The sequence below is a fragment of the Zootoca vivipara genome, chromosome 9, assembly GCF_965207765.1.
Source record: "Zootoca vivipara chromosome 9, rZooViv2.hap1.1, whole genome shotgun sequence".
NCBI classification, from domain to species: Eukaryota; Metazoa; Chordata; class Lepidosauria; order Squamata; family Lacertidae; genus Zootoca; species Zootoca vivipara.
Genome location: NC_142592.1, coordinates 14,197,278 through 14,216,323, shown reverse-complemented (window position 1 = coordinate 14,216,323; position 19,046 = coordinate 14,197,278). Strand labels below are relative to the sequence as shown.

The 19,046-nt window shown below is 42.8% G+C and overlaps 1 protein-coding gene across 2 annotated transcripts; it reads right to left on the bottom strand.

The window, feature by feature from the left end:
• Positions 1 to 2,852: 2,852 nt before the first annotated feature.
• ZNF800 (zinc finger protein 800) lies at positions 2,853 to 18,837 on the bottom strand. Of its 2 annotated transcripts, none has more exons than XM_035128305.3 (5): positions 18,196 to 18,837; positions 13,600 to 13,707; positions 11,797 to 11,892; positions 8,859 to 9,002; positions 2,853 to 7,667 (listed from the first exon to the last, which is right to left on the bottom strand). In XM_035128305.3, the coding sequence occupies exons 2-5, from the start codon at positions 13,658 to 13,660 to the stop codon at positions 5,677 to 5,679; spliced, it is 2,292 nt and encodes a 763-aa protein (XP_034984196.2). In that variant the 5' UTR covers positions 13,661 to 13,707; positions 18,196 to 18,837; the 3' UTR covers positions 2,853 to 5,676. The 2 variants fall into 2 exon arrangements, with proteins under 2 accessions (XP_034984196.2, XP_034984193.2); XM_035128302.3 differs by having other exon boundaries at positions 13,600 to 13,710; positions 18,196 to 18,803.
• Positions 18,838 to 19,046: the final 209 nt, after the last annotated feature.

Genomic DNA, 19,046 nt, shown 5'->3' with positions numbered 1-19,046 from the left:
AGTAGTGAAGCAGTCATACCTGAAATGCGAGGATAAGGTGCTTATGTGGAAACAATAGCAAAGAAACAAAGAAAACAAACCAATTGTTTGGGGATAACTAGGACAGGATTTCTGGAGTCCAGAGAAGAGAAATATTTGCATTGCAGGGGTTGGACTAGATGACCCTTAAGTCCCTCCCACCGCTATGATTCTATGTCTTTGGAAATCTACACGCCCTAGAGACTGGGTGGAAGGACAGCAAAGTAATTATAGTTTGTTTGAGTTGGGTGCTTCAGCCACTACAAAAGAATGGTGTTTATAGACTGTGGGATAACGAGCCTCATATAACCAACATGCTTAAGTCTAATAAATGCATGGTGGGTTAAAACCATAGAGTAAGCTGTCCTGCCAGACTTAGCTATGTCCACTTCCCTTAGCTTGTGGGGAAGTAGGTAATCTATCCTATTGTTCCCCCTCAATATACCTGTGAATTCCAGTGTGTGAATAGACCACAAGCCACTCTTGAGTTCCTTTACCACTAATTTACTAACTTTCACTACTTTGTAAGTAAACTAAGTTTTACTGCCTGTGCAACTTTTTCTGAATGCTGTACAGAAAAGCACATGAATCTGACCTTTGGAGAGTTTATAGCTAAACCATTTTTAGCTTACCGAACGTGGTCTTTTTCTATGCTAGTGAAGAAGGAAGCTTTGGAACTCACTTGAAATGACATATTTTAAAGTTCTAACAGCACACATTTCCACACTTTACTTTGCTCCATGTATTGTGATTTTTAATCTCTGCTGGGGTTTTCTCATCAAAGAATACTTGTCCCAGACTTGGCTCTTGAGATCCAGGAATTCTAAATTGCACCAACATAGATTGCTCTGAAAAACCTGTAATGTGACCTGTAATTTTCTTAAGTGTATTTATATGCAGTGCTTTTGTTCTGGGGGGACGCAGGGGTGCACATGCCTTTAAACATTTTGTGAATCTAAGTCTGGCCTCATTGAGGGGCAGTATTTCAATATGAGTAGGAAAATGAGAGTACCCCTAAAGATTTTTTTTAATAAAAAAAGCAGTTTATATGTATTTGTTTCCCCAACACATTTCTTTCTGTCAGCACTTGGTTAAGCGACCAGAAGGATATTTAGTAGCTTAGCTTACAGAATTCAGTTAAAAGACTTGAAAATTGTTTTTAAAACTTGCCATTCTGCAATGGACTGGATTGCCCAATCAGTTGAGATCAGAAAATGAGCTTATATGGCTTTCATCAGAGTGAACAAATATCACTGTATCAACACTCAGATGATGGGACCATAAGACCTCTTTTTACACATGGCCCATTCCAGCTAAAAACCGGTTTGTTGTTGTTTAGTCATGTCCGACACTTCGTGACCCCATGGACCATAGCACGCCAGGCACTCCTGTCTTGCAATACTTCCCACAGTTTGGTCAAACTCATGTTCGTAGCTTCGAGAACACTGTCCAACCATCTCGTCCTCTGTCGTCCCCTTCTCCTAGTGCCCTCAATCTTTCCCAAAATCAGGGTCTTTTCCAGGGAGTCTTCTCTTCTCATGAGGTGGCCAAAGTATTGGAGCCTCAGCTTCACGATCTGTCCTTCCAGTGAGCACTCATGGCTGATTTCCTTCAGAATGGATAGGTTTGATCTTCTTGCAGTCCATGGGACTCTCAAGAGTCTCCTCCAGCACCATAATTCAAAAGCATCAATTCTTCGGCGATCAGCCTTCTTTATGGTCCAGCTCTCACTTTCATACATCACATACATTCCATACATGGGAAAATCATAGCTTTAAATATATGGACCTTTGTCGGCAAGGTGATGTCTCTGCTTTTTAAGATGCTGTCTAAAAACCGGTTGCTTACCTGTAATCATTATGCAAGTGGTTGTCTAGGTTCTCTTGCAGGTTCCTTGAGAGAAGTTAGTGATCACCCGTGCATTAACTTTACTGATTAGGTGAAGTCCAAGAAGCAGTGAATTTTGAAAGAGTAAATGGTCTTGGGGGGTCATTAAATAATCATTGGCTAGGTTGATGGGAGTTTGCTTTATCTTAGAGAAGATAAGTTTAACCCAGGAACCCACCACTGAACTGAGTTGGTCAAGTTGAGTCTTCTGGATGTAGCAATGGATGGAACGGAGTGTGGTAAGACACAATGAAGGATGCATTCTACTGAAGGTTATAGGTAGAAATGGGGAAGCACCACTTTCATGGCTCAAAAAATCAGTTGTTCGCTCAACTCTTCAAATCAAAGTAAAAAACCACACCCTGTTTTGACCGTTTCCCTTGCGCAGTCAAGCAATCCAGTCCCCCCCTCCTTCTCCAAACATCCCTACCTTCTGCTCTCTTATTGTCTCCCCATCAGACCCAAGAGTAAAAAGGTAAAAGACCTCTGGATGGTTAAGTCCAGTCAAAGGCGGCTAAGGGGCTGCAGCGCTCATCTCGCTTTCAGGCCAAGGGAGCCGGCATTTGTCCGCAGGCAGCTTTCTGCGTCATGTGGCCAGCATGACTAAACCACTTCTGGAGCAAAATGACAACATGATGGATACCAGATCTCATGGAAACGCTGTTTACCTTCCTGCCACAGCGGTACCTGTTTATCTACTGCCATGCTTTTGAACTGCTAGGTTGGCAGGAGCTGGGACAGAGCAACGGGAGCTCACCCCATCATGGGGATTCGAACCGCCAACCTTCTGACTGGCAAGCCCAAGAGGCTCAGTGGCTTAGACCACAGCGCCACCCTAGCCCCAAGAGTACCTGGGCACTGAGATAAAGGCTAGTATAACCCATATTATTCTCTGAGTTGTAAACATGGACAAATGTAACTAATAAAATCAAGTACAAACATTTGAGTACATTTACTTCAAATAACTTCCAGTCTGCTTTATTTCCAAATAAAGTACATTTCTCCAAGAAGCAAGTATATTCAAACATAGAACATTTCCAGCAACGGTTACAGTCCATTTCCCATTCACAGTTTTGTTTTTTTTAGTGCAAAGCACTAAAAGGCCAAACACTTACCTATCCATAAAAGAATATTTTTTTATTTATGATCAACATTTTTAGATATATCTTATACAAAAGTATATATGGACACAAGGCATTCCCTAAGCAAGGGAGTCGACCAATATTTTAAAAATGGCATTTCTTCATTTGTACATCGGGTTGGATCCGGAGAGAGTCCCTTCCGTGAACAGAAGGGACCAAGAACCAGCGGAAGCTCCCACAGGAGGAAGGTGAAGGGAGTTGGGTTTTTTTTGCCACTTCCTCTTTCCTCTCTAGCCCTCCATGCCACATCTCACACTGTTCTGGAGGCGGGAGAAGGAGGAATCAAATAACTCCATCAGCCTTCCTCCAGTAGGAGGATCCTGTAAGGGGGATCCTGTTCAAGGGTCCTCTGGATCTAACCCATCATCTTTTAAACTGGCAATTTGACACAAATCACTAAACATTTTCTAAAAATTAAGAAAGCGCAGAAACCTGCCAAAAATTTCATAATGGTAGGTATACTAATGTTTTGCTATAGAATCGATTATAAAATAAGACAGGAAGCAAGAATTTCATAAACTTTACAGTGAGAGTCAAGTGCCATCTACAGTGGTTATTCAACATCTTGTGGGCAAAAAGAAAGAAAGAAAAGTCCTTCCACTATCTTCCGTTTAAACAATATTTAAGGAACTACGGTTGTATATGAATTGTCTACAAAACCCATCTACTATCTTCACATGAGCATTAGTGTACTGTGTTTTTAAAAAATAACTAAAATTTTAAACTGCATCTATTAAAGTGCTTGTGTATAATCTTTTTTAAAAAAAAAAACAGCAACAATTAAAATAGGGGAATATGGGTCACTTGTAAACTTCCACATGAAAGACTGACCAATATGCTAACCATGCAAAATTACTATACTGTACATTTTTTTTTTTGCAGCAAGTTCAGTACAGTCAAACTTAATACTCCTAAAAAAGTATTGAACCATGAATTGAAATTAGCGCCAATGCTAAAAAATATTACAATTCAAATTGCAGGTCATTCGAATTACGCTAAGAAACTGCTCATATACATTCATCTGTAAAAAAAAAATTTTTTTAAAGTACATCACACAACAAGTGTTTGCTTAGTAGTATATCACAACGGAAGTAAAATCTGTTCAGCAAAATTAGAATTAAGTAAGGGCCAAGTCCGGAACGCATGCTCCAAGTTGATAATTTCCTTAAAAAGAACAGGTCTTCAAAAATGGTTTGCAAAATTTCCCTTTTAAAATGTTCATTTTTCTGTTACCAGCACTACTGCACACATGAAATAAGAAAGCTGGCTATTAATTCAAAGGGCTATTTTTAATGGAGTTTAATCGCTCTTGAAAAACTCAGACAAGACGTTACCTTTTATGAACAATCAATACATTTACTAAGAAAATAGCTTATAAAAATATTTCCTCTCATAGTACTATTTCAGGATATTAGTGGTTCTAACTCCAAATTTTACCACACATCATCTCATGTTAAGGAGAAATACATATAACAATATAATATTTAGCCAACTTAAAAAGGGGGCTTTACTTGTAGGCAGCATGAACGTTTTCCACACAAAAGCCAGAAGCACTTTCTGTGTCCAATAAGCTGACTGTGGTTTTGGTAAGAATAACCCATATACTTATTATTTAGCCTTTAAAAGACAAAATGAAACAACCCACCAACTTCCCCCCAGAACCCTGAGGGTGGCTCCCAAATAGTTGGAAGCTTGTCTACATATAACCTTTTCACATTAAAACCAGAATCCACAGGTGGTTTAACTCTGGGAAGATGCCTTCACCTAATGGGAACTTTGGATCTGAATGATCAACATAGATATACTCTTAATAAACATCTGTTAGAGATTAATAATCTTTTGTATAAAGTAGCAATAAAAAACAACAACACCAACTATTCTCTCCTCGATGGCTGGTTGCCCAATAACACTTCAATTGAAGCTGGTTAAGACTGTTGATTTGTATGTCATGTAAAATTGCCACTGAACTATAAAATATCCAATATCCCCACCCGCAGGTTTCTAAACAGGGTACATGGTAACAAACATTATGGTTTAAATGCTAGCTATAAAGGTCCAGGTACCATAATTCTAGCTCAGAAAAAACTGAGATGTTAGTTTCTCTAAGAGGAATGGACATTGTGTCAAAAAGAGAGACGGAATTTTAAAGCAAAAGTGTTGACTCTAAACTATAGAGCTATATACCCTAAATTTATCCTCATCTTAAGTACACGAGCATTTATGCAAAAACTCTATATGCCAGAAATATTTGCTAACAGACTAAAACCACAGTTAGGCAAACACAGCACTAACAGGCTATTTCAAGCCCATCAAGGCTTTCCTCTACCTAGTCAGTACCAATGAAGTGCAAAGTTAATTTAAAAAACCTTTGGAACTACGGTCCCTACCGCTAAACATTATGCCCCAAACAACTTGTTACAGAATATAATTAAACTTTCAGGAACCGACCATGTACAACTGTGCTAGGTTCACTTTCTTGAACAAAGACAAATTCATGTTTAATCCTATAAATACGTGGCTGAAGAGAATAAATGCAATATTCTTTTTTATGTTCCACAGCATCAGAGTCTGAGCTAGAAACTCCGAATGGAAAATCCAGGCAAACGTTTTAGAAGGCACTAGTTGCTCCTCAGCAGACAAGAGCTTTAGATCTTGTGCTTCTGCCTTTGGTTGTATTGTTTTCTTCGGGCGAATGTGACGCATTTGCCTTATGAGTCTTCTTGTGATGCTCTAGGAAAGTCTTTTTGGCAAATGCTTTCCCACATTTATTGCATCTGTGCAGAGAGAAATTCTTTGTGACTTTCACTTCAATGCCAACATCAGCCCCTTCATATTTCTTGCTTGGTGAGTTAGAGGTGACGTCCTGCTTTGAACCATTTTGTTTACCTTCATCCCTCTGAGGGCCTCTTCTCGTCACCTTGTTTAAAACACAGTCAATGGGTTTTTTCACCGCTCTGATTTCCAAGCTTGCCGTTATCTTGCCAAGGTAACGCGAAGACTTTTTGTGTACTACGGTTATATGTCTTATCACGTCGCGCTTCCGGCGGGTTTCGTAAGGGCAGAGCGGGCACCGGTAGAATTTCACAAAAATGTTATTTCCATCCGTGTGCAACTCAATATGCTTCGTTAGATTTTGCTTGGACGTAAATTGGCGTTTACAGAGTTTGCAGTAAAGCTTTTTAAAATCAAAGCCAACGGAAAGTCTTGGCTTCCTGGGCTTTCTGAGACCACTTGCAATGGACTGGTTACTTGACTTAGAATTTTCAGAGCTCTGCTTACCTTTGTTTTTCTTTGTGGGTGGTGCGCTCTTTCTTTCAGTTGAAGAAGATGCATTTTTCCGTTCAGCAGATGATGCATTCTTCCGTTCAGCGGATGACGAGGCATTCTTTCGTTCGGCAGAAGATGCATTCTTCCGTTCAGCAGATGACGAGGTATTCTTTCTTTCGGCAGATGATGCATTCTTCCGTTCAGCAGATGATGCATTCTTCCGTTCAGCGGATGATGAGGCATTCTTTCGTTCGGCAGATGATGCATTCTTTCGTTCGGTGGATGACGAGGCATTCTTTTTCTCAGCCAATGATGAGGCATTCTTTTTCTCAGCCAATGAGGAGGCATTCTTTCTTTCATTTGAATAATTTGTACCCTTTGTTTCATTCTGCGGGGAGCTGATGATGGGAGGCACCGATTCTGCAGATTCTGCTGGTTCAGTTTTATCTTTCACGTCTGTGCTAACTGCGTTATTGGGCTTTTTCTCTTTTTTAGCATTTTTTGCTGAAAGGGTTATCTTGTGAACAATCTGCATATGCCTTTTAAGCATTACCTGCGAACTATATTTCCTCTTGCACAAGAGGCATTTGCAGGTGGTTAAGTTGTATTCAGCCTTAAGGGACTTTTGTTTTCGGGTCTTAATAGATTTTTTAGCCGATTCCAAGGACAAAGGTTCCCCAGGCTTTGTAGCTATGTCAGGAGTTATGGAATCCCTCCTCAGTCCCCTGTGAACTTCATCAAAATGCCTCCTAACATTGGCTTTTGTAGCAAAGGATTTATAGCATACAGGACAGCTCCTACCCAATGTTACAAGAATGTTCTTATTGCGCCCCCTTCCAGATGTCTGATTTGGCCGCCTTTTAATTTCAATAAATTTCTTCAGTTCTTCCATCTTCTTCTTGTGTACTTTTCTAATATGTCGGCGTACACTGCGTCTGGAATGAAATTCTTTTTTACAGAGGCAGCAAATTAACTGATGACCCAAATCTGGTTTATCGCATTCCAGCTTAGGCTTCGAGGACAGGGACGGTTCTTCTGAAGTCAATATTACCTTGCTAGCAGCAGCAGCGACAGGAATCTCTGCAGTTTCTTCCTGTGAAGGACTAGGAACCGCTTTAGGAGGCTCTGCGGTAGGTTCTGGTGATTCTACTACAGGAGCTGGTTCAGTGGTGACAGTCATCTCAATGTTCTCAACTGTGCTATCAGCCTTTGAAACATATTGAAATACAGCATTCCTGTTTGTCTCTATGGGTTCCAAACGGATTATATAGTCTTGCTTGTCCACTCTAGGATACATAGCTTCCAGGAGATCACTTATGGCTTGGCTCTGCTTGTCATTTACATCAGGAGAGTCTGTAGATGGAAAAAAAAAACCACAATGTTTACATTATATTATTTTACAGGTGTCACTCCCAACAAGAAATCGGCAACCTGGCCTCTTCCACTAAGGAACCAGACCAGCTGCTTTTCAGCCCCTTCCATCCTGGCCTATGGCAGCAGAAGGAGCAGGGATCCGTCCCACCAAGGTTCTTCACCTTCATGGGTCAATTATATATAACAGGGGTCGGCAAACTTTTTCAGCAGGGGGCCGGTCCACTGTCCCTCAGACCTTGTGGGGAGCCAGACTAGATCCTATGTCCCACAAATAACCCAGAGATGCATTTTAAATAAAAGCACACATTCTACTCATGTAAAAACACACTGATTCCCAGGCCGTTCGCAGGCCAGATTTAGAAGGCGATTGGGCCAGATCCAGCCCCTGGACCTTAGTTTCCCTACCCATGATATGTGATGGCCATCATAGATTTTTTTCTTTTAAAAAAAAGGAAAGTGGGATAACGTGAAGCCCAAATATTTATAACTGCATTTACTCATATTCATATTGCTACCTTTGCTTTTCTACTTTTCCAGTGTTCTCTTCTTTTCTATTGTTAGCTCCTTAGAACACAGAGCTGTCTTTTGTCGTTGGTGCTGCATGGTGTCACGGGGCTGTATTCAAAGCTTGCACCAGCAGAATTCTGCTGGCACAAGAGGACTCGCATTTCCTCTCCTCCACCGCATGCCCTCCAAACCTACTCCATAGGGTCCCCCAACCCTCCAGAGCTGACTCGTGGGGGGCCAGAGGGGCCAGGAGAGGACACAAAAGTCTGTCATGCCCACCGAGCTGCAGCGTTGGTTGTGGCCTACATTAATGCAGTAGCACTAAGAAAAATGAAGACACACCGTGATGCACAGATATTGCATTCTAGGTTTAAAGACAGCCACACCTTGGTTTTTGAACAGCTTGGTTCTCGAATGTTTTGGCTGCTGAACGCCACAAACCCAGAAGTGACTGTTCCGGTTTGCAAACTATTTTTGGAAGCCGAACGTCCGACGGGACTTCCGCGGCTTCCGAATGGCTGCAGAAGCTTCCTGCAGCCAATCAGAAGCCGCGCTTTGTTTTCCGAAAGTTTTGGAAGTTGAACGGACTTCCGGAACAGAATCCGTTCGACTTCCAAGGTACCACTGTACAGTGAACAAGAGACTTGAGAGAACAAAACTTACTGTCATCCATCCGGAGACTTGGAGGACAGTAGAACTTCTTGTGGGTTATTAAATTTGGAAGTCCTCTGAAGAGGCTGCGGCACAATTTACATTCGAAGATGGTGTCCACATCTTTCAGCAAAATATGTTTAAGTTGCTTAGTTCCTGAAACATATAAAAAGATACAGTTACTACTAGGTGCATCTGAGGCATGATCCAGGTAAGTACTTTAAAATGCTCAATTATGTTTATTGGAAAATTAATCACATGCCTAAATCTTTCCCACAGACATCAGTAAGACTAATGGTTGAATGTTACACATACCTACCCAGGAGTCACCCCACTAAGTTCCATGAGACTTACTCGCATGTAAGTCATAGCTGCCAAATCTCCCGTACTCCCCGGGAAACCCCCGTTTTTCCAGCCATTCCCAGCTGGAAAAACAGATTTTTTTTGTTTTTTCCCGGTTTACTTACCGGCCGGGGGAGGCTCCTTCTGCGCATGTTTGGAGTCTCTGGAAATGTGCAGGCGCAATTTCTGGCGCGGCGGCCATGTTGGAACTGGGCAGAGCATGCTCACAAGCGACTTTCGGTGCTGCTCTGCCCAGTTCCAAAATGGCCGCAGCGCAACTTCCGGCGCGGCAGTCTTTTGGAACTGGGCAGAGCATGCTCAGAAGTGACTTCCGGTGCTACTCTACCCAGTTCCAAAATGGCGGCAGCACTACTTCCGGTCTGCCGATCCCTTATTTTTCCGGCAGGAACTTGGCAGGTATGATGTAAGTATGTACAGGGTAGCAACCCTTAAATACTTAATTTTAGGCCCCTTGGGCCGCTGGAGGGCTTGCACGGTGGTTAATAATAATAATAATAATAATAATAATAATAATAATAATAATTTATACCCTGCCCATCTGACTGGGTTTCCCCAGCCATTCTGGGCGGCTCCCAACCGAATATTAAAAACACAACACAGCATTAAACATTAAAAACTTCCCTAAACAGATCAGGCCGGGGGAGCCATTGATTGTCCAGACAGCTTTCTGGGTCATGTGGCCAGCATGACTAAACCGCTTCTGGCGCAACAGAACACCGTGACAGAAACCAGAGCGCACGGAAACGGTGTTTACCTTCCCACCGCAGTGGTACTTGCACTGGCGTGCTTTCAAACTGCTAGATTGGCAGGAGCTGGGACAGAGCAACGGGAGCTCACCCCATTGCATGGATACGAACCACCAACCTTCCAATCAGCAAGCCCAAGAGGCTCAGTGGTTTAGACCACAGCACCACCCGCTCCCATAAATGACTATAGTTAGCAACACACACATCCATTCAATCGCTATCCTAACTAGAAAAGACCATCCAAATAGAAACAATATACTACAGTCCTGCTTGACAATGCCAACCCTGGCGTTGAAGCCTTACTCCTTTTTTCAGAAAGCAACAAGACCACATCAGTCATTCAAACTAAGCCCAAAATTTCTAAGGTCACAAAAGAGAAATTCCAAATTTCTGCAGACAGAGCAAAGAAATGCTTCTTCCCTACAACACAAAATAAGCATATGCAATTTACTACAAGACAGCAAAGGCCACTAATTTAGATGATTTTACAAACTGAGTGGCAAGATTAACATTAGAGTAGATTTACAGTTACCAGTTTTCCGTACCTAAATTTATTTATTTATATTTTTATTAAAATATTTATATGCTTCTTATATGGGCATCTCAAGGCAGTCTATAACAATATCATACATAATTATTATACAGTAAAATAAACAACCAAATATCATTTTTATTTCATAACAGCTGTCACACGTTGCCAGCAAAAACCATGATAAAAAAAAAAGTTTGCTGCATGCCTCAGAACTGCACTGCTATTGTAAATACATAATTTGTGGTGTACATTTTCCCAAAGGGGTTTTCAAAATTTGAAATGCTACAGTCTCAGCTATGATGTATACAGTAAAGTCGTACCTTGGAAGTTGAATGAAATCCGTTCGATTTACAAAACGTTCGGAAACCAAAGTGCAGATTCTGATTGCTTGCAGGAAGCTCCTACAGCCAATCACAAGCCGCGGAAGGCTTGTCGCACGTTCAGCTTCCAAAAATAGTTCGCAAAACGGAACCGTCACTTCCGGGTTTGTGGCATTCAGGAGCCAAAACGTTCGAGAACTAAGCTGTTCTAAAACCAAGGTACGACTGTACAACCAAAGAACATTCCAACAGAAGAACATTTAAAAGGCTGAAACGATGACAACAACACCCTGTCTGATCAACATTCACTGCAGGACACCAGCAAAGGCCAGGGAACATCTGACTGCCTACTTACTGTTGGTAATAGAATAGTAGAGTTGGTGAATCTTGCTTGGACCTATTTATTCATTTAGAAATTCTCCAAGTCCTGGCACCATCTTAAAATCGAAACCCAGGGTGGTGTACTTATAATCAATTATCGCTACAATAATTAAAACAAGCAATTCTTAAAACGTCGGGTAGCTTCCAGCTGAACTTTCCTCAGCGCCAACCCATTGAAATTAATGGACTAAAGTTAGTCATGTGCATTAATTTCAATGGGTTGTATCCAAGGATATCAGTGTGCACATGAACTAACTTGCATGGGCACAAGGGAACTTTACTTCTCTCTCCTTACACCCTCACCCCTAAATCTGCTCCAGACAGTTGGGGAGAAACCCCAATAAGAGGGAGAGAAGAGGTTCCATATTGCCTCCGGAAGTAGGATTCCATGTGCGACTATTTTGTTGGTTAAAACCCAGTGGTTCTACTGTGAATATGACTAATGTTGGATACAACCAAAAATCAAATCCATGAAAATCCAAGAGTGCCATTTTTCTTAAAATGTGAAATAACGATTTTAGATTGTTCATTAGGTGTTATTTATGTCACCACTGAAGCATTCCAAACCTTCAAGGCAAAATAATATATAAAAAAGAACCTACTCATACCTGATCGAAAACATTCAATAATTTGCTGAATGCCGGATTTTGATGTCTGAAGAGGCTGCTGCAATAAAGGATGATCTCCAGGTTCCAGTATATGCACTGCAAAATAGTCACAATAAATAGTAAAAAAGAGAGCTTAAGGCACATGTCCACACATAAATGTTAATTGCACTGAAGCTGTTCTAATAAAGTTCTATTAAAACATTACAATTTGGTCAGGACATCAAAAATGGCAAATACGTAGGTTTTTTTATTGCTATTTCCAAAACAACTGTAATGTCTGTGACTGTCTCAGGTAAGCTCGAAAAAGCATATTCACACACCAATAGAGATACAGTGGTACCTAGGTTCTCGAACGAAATCCATTCTGGAAGCCCGTTCAGCTTCCGAAACGTTCAAAAAGTGAGGCGCGACTTCCCATTGGTTGCAAGAGCTTCTTGCCCTCAGCGGAAGCCGCGTCGCACGTTCAGATTCCGAAAAACGTTTGAAAACTGAAGCATTTACTTCCAGGTTTTTGGCGTTCGAGAACTGAAACGTACAACAACAGAGGCATTCGGGAACCGAGGTTCCACTGTATATATATACAGCTTATCTAGAAAGCAGTTACCACTAGAAATGACAAATAACATTTTTGAAAGATAGAATATACGTAATTGCTAGAAATAGTTGTCATAAGGTATTACCAATGTTGTCCAGCAATTCCTATGCTCATGTACCTACATTCATATGAGGGTTATGTTTGCTGCTCAGTTGCATTAATCTCAATTTAAGGAATGACTTATGCTAGTGTTTGTTAACTCTGTTGAGTCGGTCAAGTCGCAACTGAGCATCTTTGCAAGAACATTTATTTCAATCACAGCTTTTTATTTGTAAAGATTCCTAACGGATATGTCACCCAATGAAAGAAATCTGAGATGATTAGCCATAGAAGGTACAGTCAAGTAATCATCTGATCAATCATTTCTATATAGGTAACAACCCTATTCTGAAAAAAAAACTTACTTTCTTTGGGTTGTACCCACCTAAGTCATGAGTTGATATTAATGGGCTTAAATTATTAAAATCCATTTATTTCAAAAGTTTACTCCAAGTGTGACTTAGTAGGATAAAACCCTTTGTTTTTAGGTGATACGTACAGCATATGCATTATACCAAGGATTAATTTAAAGAGACACTCCAACTATATGAGAGAAAAGGGGGAATGCACATTTCTCCATCTTAAGATGGTACTTGCCATTTGCACTTGTTAGACGTATTTCTTACATATATATAGAAGCAGACCTCTATTTATGTGGCAGTACATTTTAAGTCAATTAAAATGTTTTTATACATGCCTACTCAAGTTCAGGTAAGTGGGTTAGTAGGTATCCTATCTTAAGTTGAAGGACATACTAATGTGTATATTTCTCTTCGTTTTCTCGTTTCAAGAGTTTTTAGGTTACAAGCCATTTTTTTTAAGCTCATGTGGTTATTACAGCAACTTGCCAACATCAGAATATTTGTATATATTTATATCAAGCTATTTGTACACTAAATAAATGTTTGTTTCGCAGGCCTTGGAAACATAGTTTCCAAAAATGTTTATTCCCTACTTTCTCCCTCAACCCAGTCTACAAGAAGCAAATACAGATGTAAGAAGTACTCCATCAAAACCCAACCATTTTTAAAATACTGGCAATACAACAATATTTGAAGATGTCCTAATTCCATTACGGCAGCATAATAGAGGCTATCTTTTCCCGACAGTGTCTTATAGCATTTATTTATTTCTTTTTAAAAGAAACGTAGATTATTAAGCACTATTACCTGGTTCACAGCAGCCATGGTGATGGTGGTCAGTCTGACAACACTTGTCCCTTAGAGGCATTTTCTACATCAACGCCCCACTTTCCTTCTACATCTAGTAGCTCGTTTCTGCTAAAATAAGCAAAATTTTCTATAATTTCCCAAAGAAAACAAGGTTCTGCAGTGTTACATGACTTCCCTATAAAAACCACTGATCTAAGAATGAGCAGTGAATATTGAACATATATACAAAGAACAATTCCACATACGAAAAAAATGAAATCTTCTCTACTCAGCAATTGTTAGGACAAGGATAAATTTTGTTTTAGAAATAGCTATTGCAATTAGAGGCAGCTTAAGTTGCATCAAACAAGCTTGGAAACGAGGCAAGACATTCCCTCCCAAATCAGGAAAGTTCTTCACTCCTTTTCAGCGCTAATTCAAATTAGCTGATCTAAGCTCTGTAAACCCCCAAATGCCTTTATCCCACCTTAATCCCCAACCCTACTTATTCCTTCTCTCTAACCCCCAGTTATGTTTGAGCCACTCTGTGATGAAACAGGGCATATACATACGGTAGTTACCTGGCTGGTCAGCCAGTTATACTGCTCCAAGAACAGCAAATAGCTATGGGATGTGCAAAGGAGGAAAGTTTCTCCAGTGCAGTACAGGAGTCTCTGGGAAGTGTACCATAGTTTTCCTGAAAAGCACTGCTGGAACTCTTTTTGGAAATCTCTTTCCTTCTCTTTCCCCATGGCTATTTGCTACTTCCCAGCTGGGAAAAGGCTCTGGGACAGAAATTATTGTATTGACTTGGATTTTAATCCAAAAGGGAGAATAATTCTCCTGGATTCTTTCAGCCAAGTTTTAGAAGCCTGAAATAACAGTTTCACTCAGCCCTATTTACAAACATTTTGTAATGTGAACTGACATTCACAAAGGATTTTATTTATCGGAATGAAATAATTCACAGGAGGACATATGATGGCCTACTCAAAAAAAGGGCTGTTTGCAGTTTTCAGCACTCCACCAGCATCCAATCCAAACCGGAGGATGGCGAATAGCAGTGAGTTTTAAAAACTTCAGAAATACACTACTTTAAAGTAAAGCATACCTACGAGCTTATGGAGTGCCTTTACCAATCCAGTATTTTTTATGCAACTTGTTCCTAAATATCCTTCAATCCTCCAATACAGATTTCAAATGGCATGCATCGTCACATCATTGCCAGCTTCTAAGCCACTGATCTCCATTGCAGCCTCACACACATTTGAGGCTACATACATAGAACTGCAGAACTTTGGGCAGGTTCCCTCATGCTGCAGTTGAAGGAGTTAAGAGCACTCCAAAATGTCATTCTCTAAATGGTCCAACTGTTTGCAGATAAAGCATATGATACTTGCTCCTTTGTAACAGCATAACATTTAATTCTGTTTCTACGTGTACACACACCACATTGATGGCTTTATGTTTTGAAGTGGTCTATAAATTTATTTAGTTTCTTTCATTTCCATTCCATTCCATCCATTTAGTTTCTTATTTACATTCCATTCAAAGGAAAAGCACTATGTTGTCCAGTTATACCAGCTCTTACTCTATTCCCAACATAAGAATGGAAAGCGTAATGTCGGTGGACAACAAAAGAGGTTCAAAGATGCTCTCAAGGCAAATCTTTGAAAAAATGTAGTATAAACACTGACAACTGGTGAACACTGGCCTGCGAGCACTCCAACTGGCCTCTGCTAAAGGCGTGATGGACTTTGAAGACACTCAAACTCAAGTCGAAAGGGAGAAATGTGCTAAGAGGAAGGCACGCCTGGCAAATCCTCATCGTCAACTCCCGCGCGGAAACCTATGTCTCCACTGTGGAGATGTGTGGATCCAGAATTGGCCTCCACAGTCACTTGCAGACTCACTGTGAAGACCATGTTCATGGAAGACAATCTTACTTGGCTACGAGTGATGTTTACTCAATGGTAAGTCTCTTCCCCCCCCCCAAATGGGACTCAATTCCAAAAAAAGAATATGTAGGATTGCTGCACCAGTATCTAAATAAATGATCAAGCTTCGTGTCCTTGACGAAGACTATCTCGTCTCTATGTCTATATGCAGTGCATGTGGACCAGTGTTAGAAACTTAAATATATCAGCTAGGCACCAAACAGCTCCTTAAACCAGATATGCATTATAACATGTAATATGTCAAATGTACCCAGTCACAGTAACATGACATCCCAGAATACTATTTCTATTACTTTTCACCAGCACCTGTTGCTTCCCCATGCATACAGCAATAGGGCTGGGAAATGTGTTTAATTTTTGGCAACCACAAAACTATATTTGAAAATGCACATTTCTCTGCACAAATATCTCCACCAAAAAGTCATCCTACCTCTTCCATAGCAAACATGACACCTCCTTTCTCCCTTCCCCTCCATATATGCAGCAAAACACTCCATTAACAACTTAAGGCAGACAATTTTAGGACTATCTACAGAACCCATTTTGTTGTCTCACTTTCTGTGGACTGTTTTTAGGCACACTGCTTATAAATGGAAATAGTTAAGCAGTATATAAATGTCATAAGTAAATAATAAACCTATTTTTATTGTCAGGAATCAATCCCGCTGTGTAAAGACAGACAAATGACCACATGTGGTCTACTGCAACTAAGGAGTCAAACCCAGTCCCTTCTTACCTGACAAGTCAAACCATGCAGTCCCTGTCCCCGTCCCCCGTCCCCCAATCTCACATTCACCATAAATGAGGAATCAAGAACTTGATCCAAACCTATCTCTCAGCTAGGCACTCCCTTGCCCTCCAGTTGTCAAATATAAACCAAAACAAGATGTGTCCTGTGCATGTAGCTTCAAACATGTGATGATGCAAAGGAGATCAGCGCCACAGAAGTCAGCATTGCTGCACCTGGTAAATGTCCTGTTGCTGGAGGATATATAGGATCAATCTGTTGGCCCTATGGCATTAGATGTTGCAGGCTGGCAGATGGAGAAGAGGAGGCAATGCACTGGCTCACTATCCTTGACCAAATCCTCAAAGTGTCCCCTTGTGAAAAGTCATGACTATCCAGGGGCGAACTTTGGCAATACAGTGCCGTAGCTATGCAAGAGCTAGCCAGGTTTTTTTTGCCCTGGGTGAAGCCTAGAGGGGTGCCATTGAGGCTCCCAACCTGTCTGTGTCTCTCTGTCTGTCTCTCTGTCTCTGTCTCTGTCTCTCTGTCTCTCTGTCTCTCTCTGTGTGTGTGTGTGTGTGTGTGTGTGTGTGTGTGTGTGTTTACATGCCAGTGTTAGAAACTGAGATGTGAAAGCCAGGAGCTTAAACCTAACAACAATACAAAGTTGAAAATGAATGAACAGCAGCTAAAATATTACGTTCATTTTCCACATGGTCTAGTCCTTACCCTGCCTACCCCCCTAATATTCTTAAGAGGGTTTCTTCTCCAGTCTTCAGAGAGTAGCTGGAAGTGGGGATGCAGAAAAAGGTCCTCTTTTCCTTCCACTCCAGAGTTTTAATCTGAAATCTTAGGCACAGTACTGTACCCAGAGGTCAAAAACAGCTCGCGCTAGTGAAATTTCCTGTCGCAAAACACGCCTGGAACAGTGGGAGTTTCGAACACCAGCGGCCACAAATGTGCATGAGGGGCGGTGCCAAACTGGGTCTTTGACCCTTGTGAAGTAACGCCTAGTTTTGCTCCTGTGTAATATAGCACTGTGAGGATGAAATTTGGTAAACACCCCCCAAAAATATTAATTTGACAATAATTCATAAAGGGGGGAGGGGGAAACCCAAAACTGTATACTTTAAAAGGTTGTTGTTGTACTTCACCAGATCCTAACCTATTACAGTATTTGTAAGAATACTGGGTCTTTCCCCCTCCCCCCCTTCCTGCACGGGTTTATTTACGTCTTACAATGTTTAGTGTACATATAATTACGTACTCTTTGAACTTCCAATACAGATGTTTTTTAAAATTGACAATAATTCATTTTGGTACGATTGCTTTTTAACCGATCTTCTCAGTAGGTACCCACATAAATAAAAGATATCATCATCATCATCATCATCATCCTTCGACTCAGTGCCTTGTGATGTGGAACCGCCCGACACTGCCCTAAATCCGGTGCTGGGCTGATCCATGCCACACACAGGAATGCCAACCCAGACCATGCCAACCATTATGACCTGGCCACCCACCCACTTCCACCCCATCACTAGCCTTTCCATCAGCGATCCAGGAAGAAAACAACAACAACAAGCATTCCAATACAGAACCCACATTCCCACACACCCCTCTACCTCTCTGGCACTCATCCCCCTCCACACAAGTTCCCTCTCCCTCCCACTCCCCCGAACACACCACCTACTCCCAGGATACCAACGCCTCGTGCGCTCTTCCGGGGCCACCTGTCACACGGGTCGCCCGCCTCAGACAATCCAGCATCGGCGCGTGAGGGGAAGGGGCGGGCACGCGCGCGTACACCCAAATACGCCAGCCAAACCAACCAACCAACCAACACGCATCTCCTCCGTGTTATCCGCGGCGGGCGAGGGTGCCCGTGACGGAGGCAAGGCGGAGAGTTTCAGCGGCGACCACACTTACGGGAAAGGCTCCTGCGGGAGACGCCAGCCCGGCCCGAGCGAGGCGCGTGAGGTGCCTGCCGGGCGGGCAGCGGCTGGGCGTGAGGGAAGCCCCTCTTCGCCTGTCCGCCACCGGCCGGCGGGACGCGCGCGGGAGGCGGATAGGAAGGAAGGAAGGAGCCCCTGGGCTTCTCCGAGGAGGCGCAGGCAGCAGGTGACAGCGAGCAGGGCGCCCGGAGAGGAGGCTCCGCTGAGGCGGGCGTGGGGTACCCTGCCACCGCCGACGATGCGGGGCCCGGCGGGGAAGGGCAGCGCGCTGTTGTCGCCGCGCCCTGATGCGAACTCGCCGTCGCCTGTCCCGCCCAAGCGGCCCCGCGACGCGACCCCGGAGCCGGATGGGCGCAAGGGCAGGAAGTGACTGCGGCCGCGGCAGGCCCGGGGCAGCTCACGGCGCATGCGCCGCACCCGGCTTTTTCCCTCCTCTCCGCCCCCTTCCCAGCCTCCTCGCTCCTCTCTCCCGCTCGCGCTCGCCTCCCACAAGAGCCCCGAGCGCGCAGGTGGCTGTTGTGCTCCGCAGGGTTCCCGCCCGACAACGACGACAAAGTTGGCGGCGGTGGCAGAGTTGGGCGCGCGGCGGCGGGGTCCCCTGCGCGCGCCTCTTCTCCAACATGCGCCTCAGCCAATCAAAGGAAGGCACCTCGAGGCCCGCCGGGGCAAGAAAGGGCTCCTTGCCTTTTCCCCCTCTCTCTCCCAGGAGGCTCCGGCTGCGCTTGACTCGCTTGCGCCCTTTGGAGCCGCCGTGGCGCGCGCCTTGGTGCGAGGGCGCACGGCTTGGCGAAGGGCGGAGGAGCCGCCGCCGCCTCGCCTGCCTGC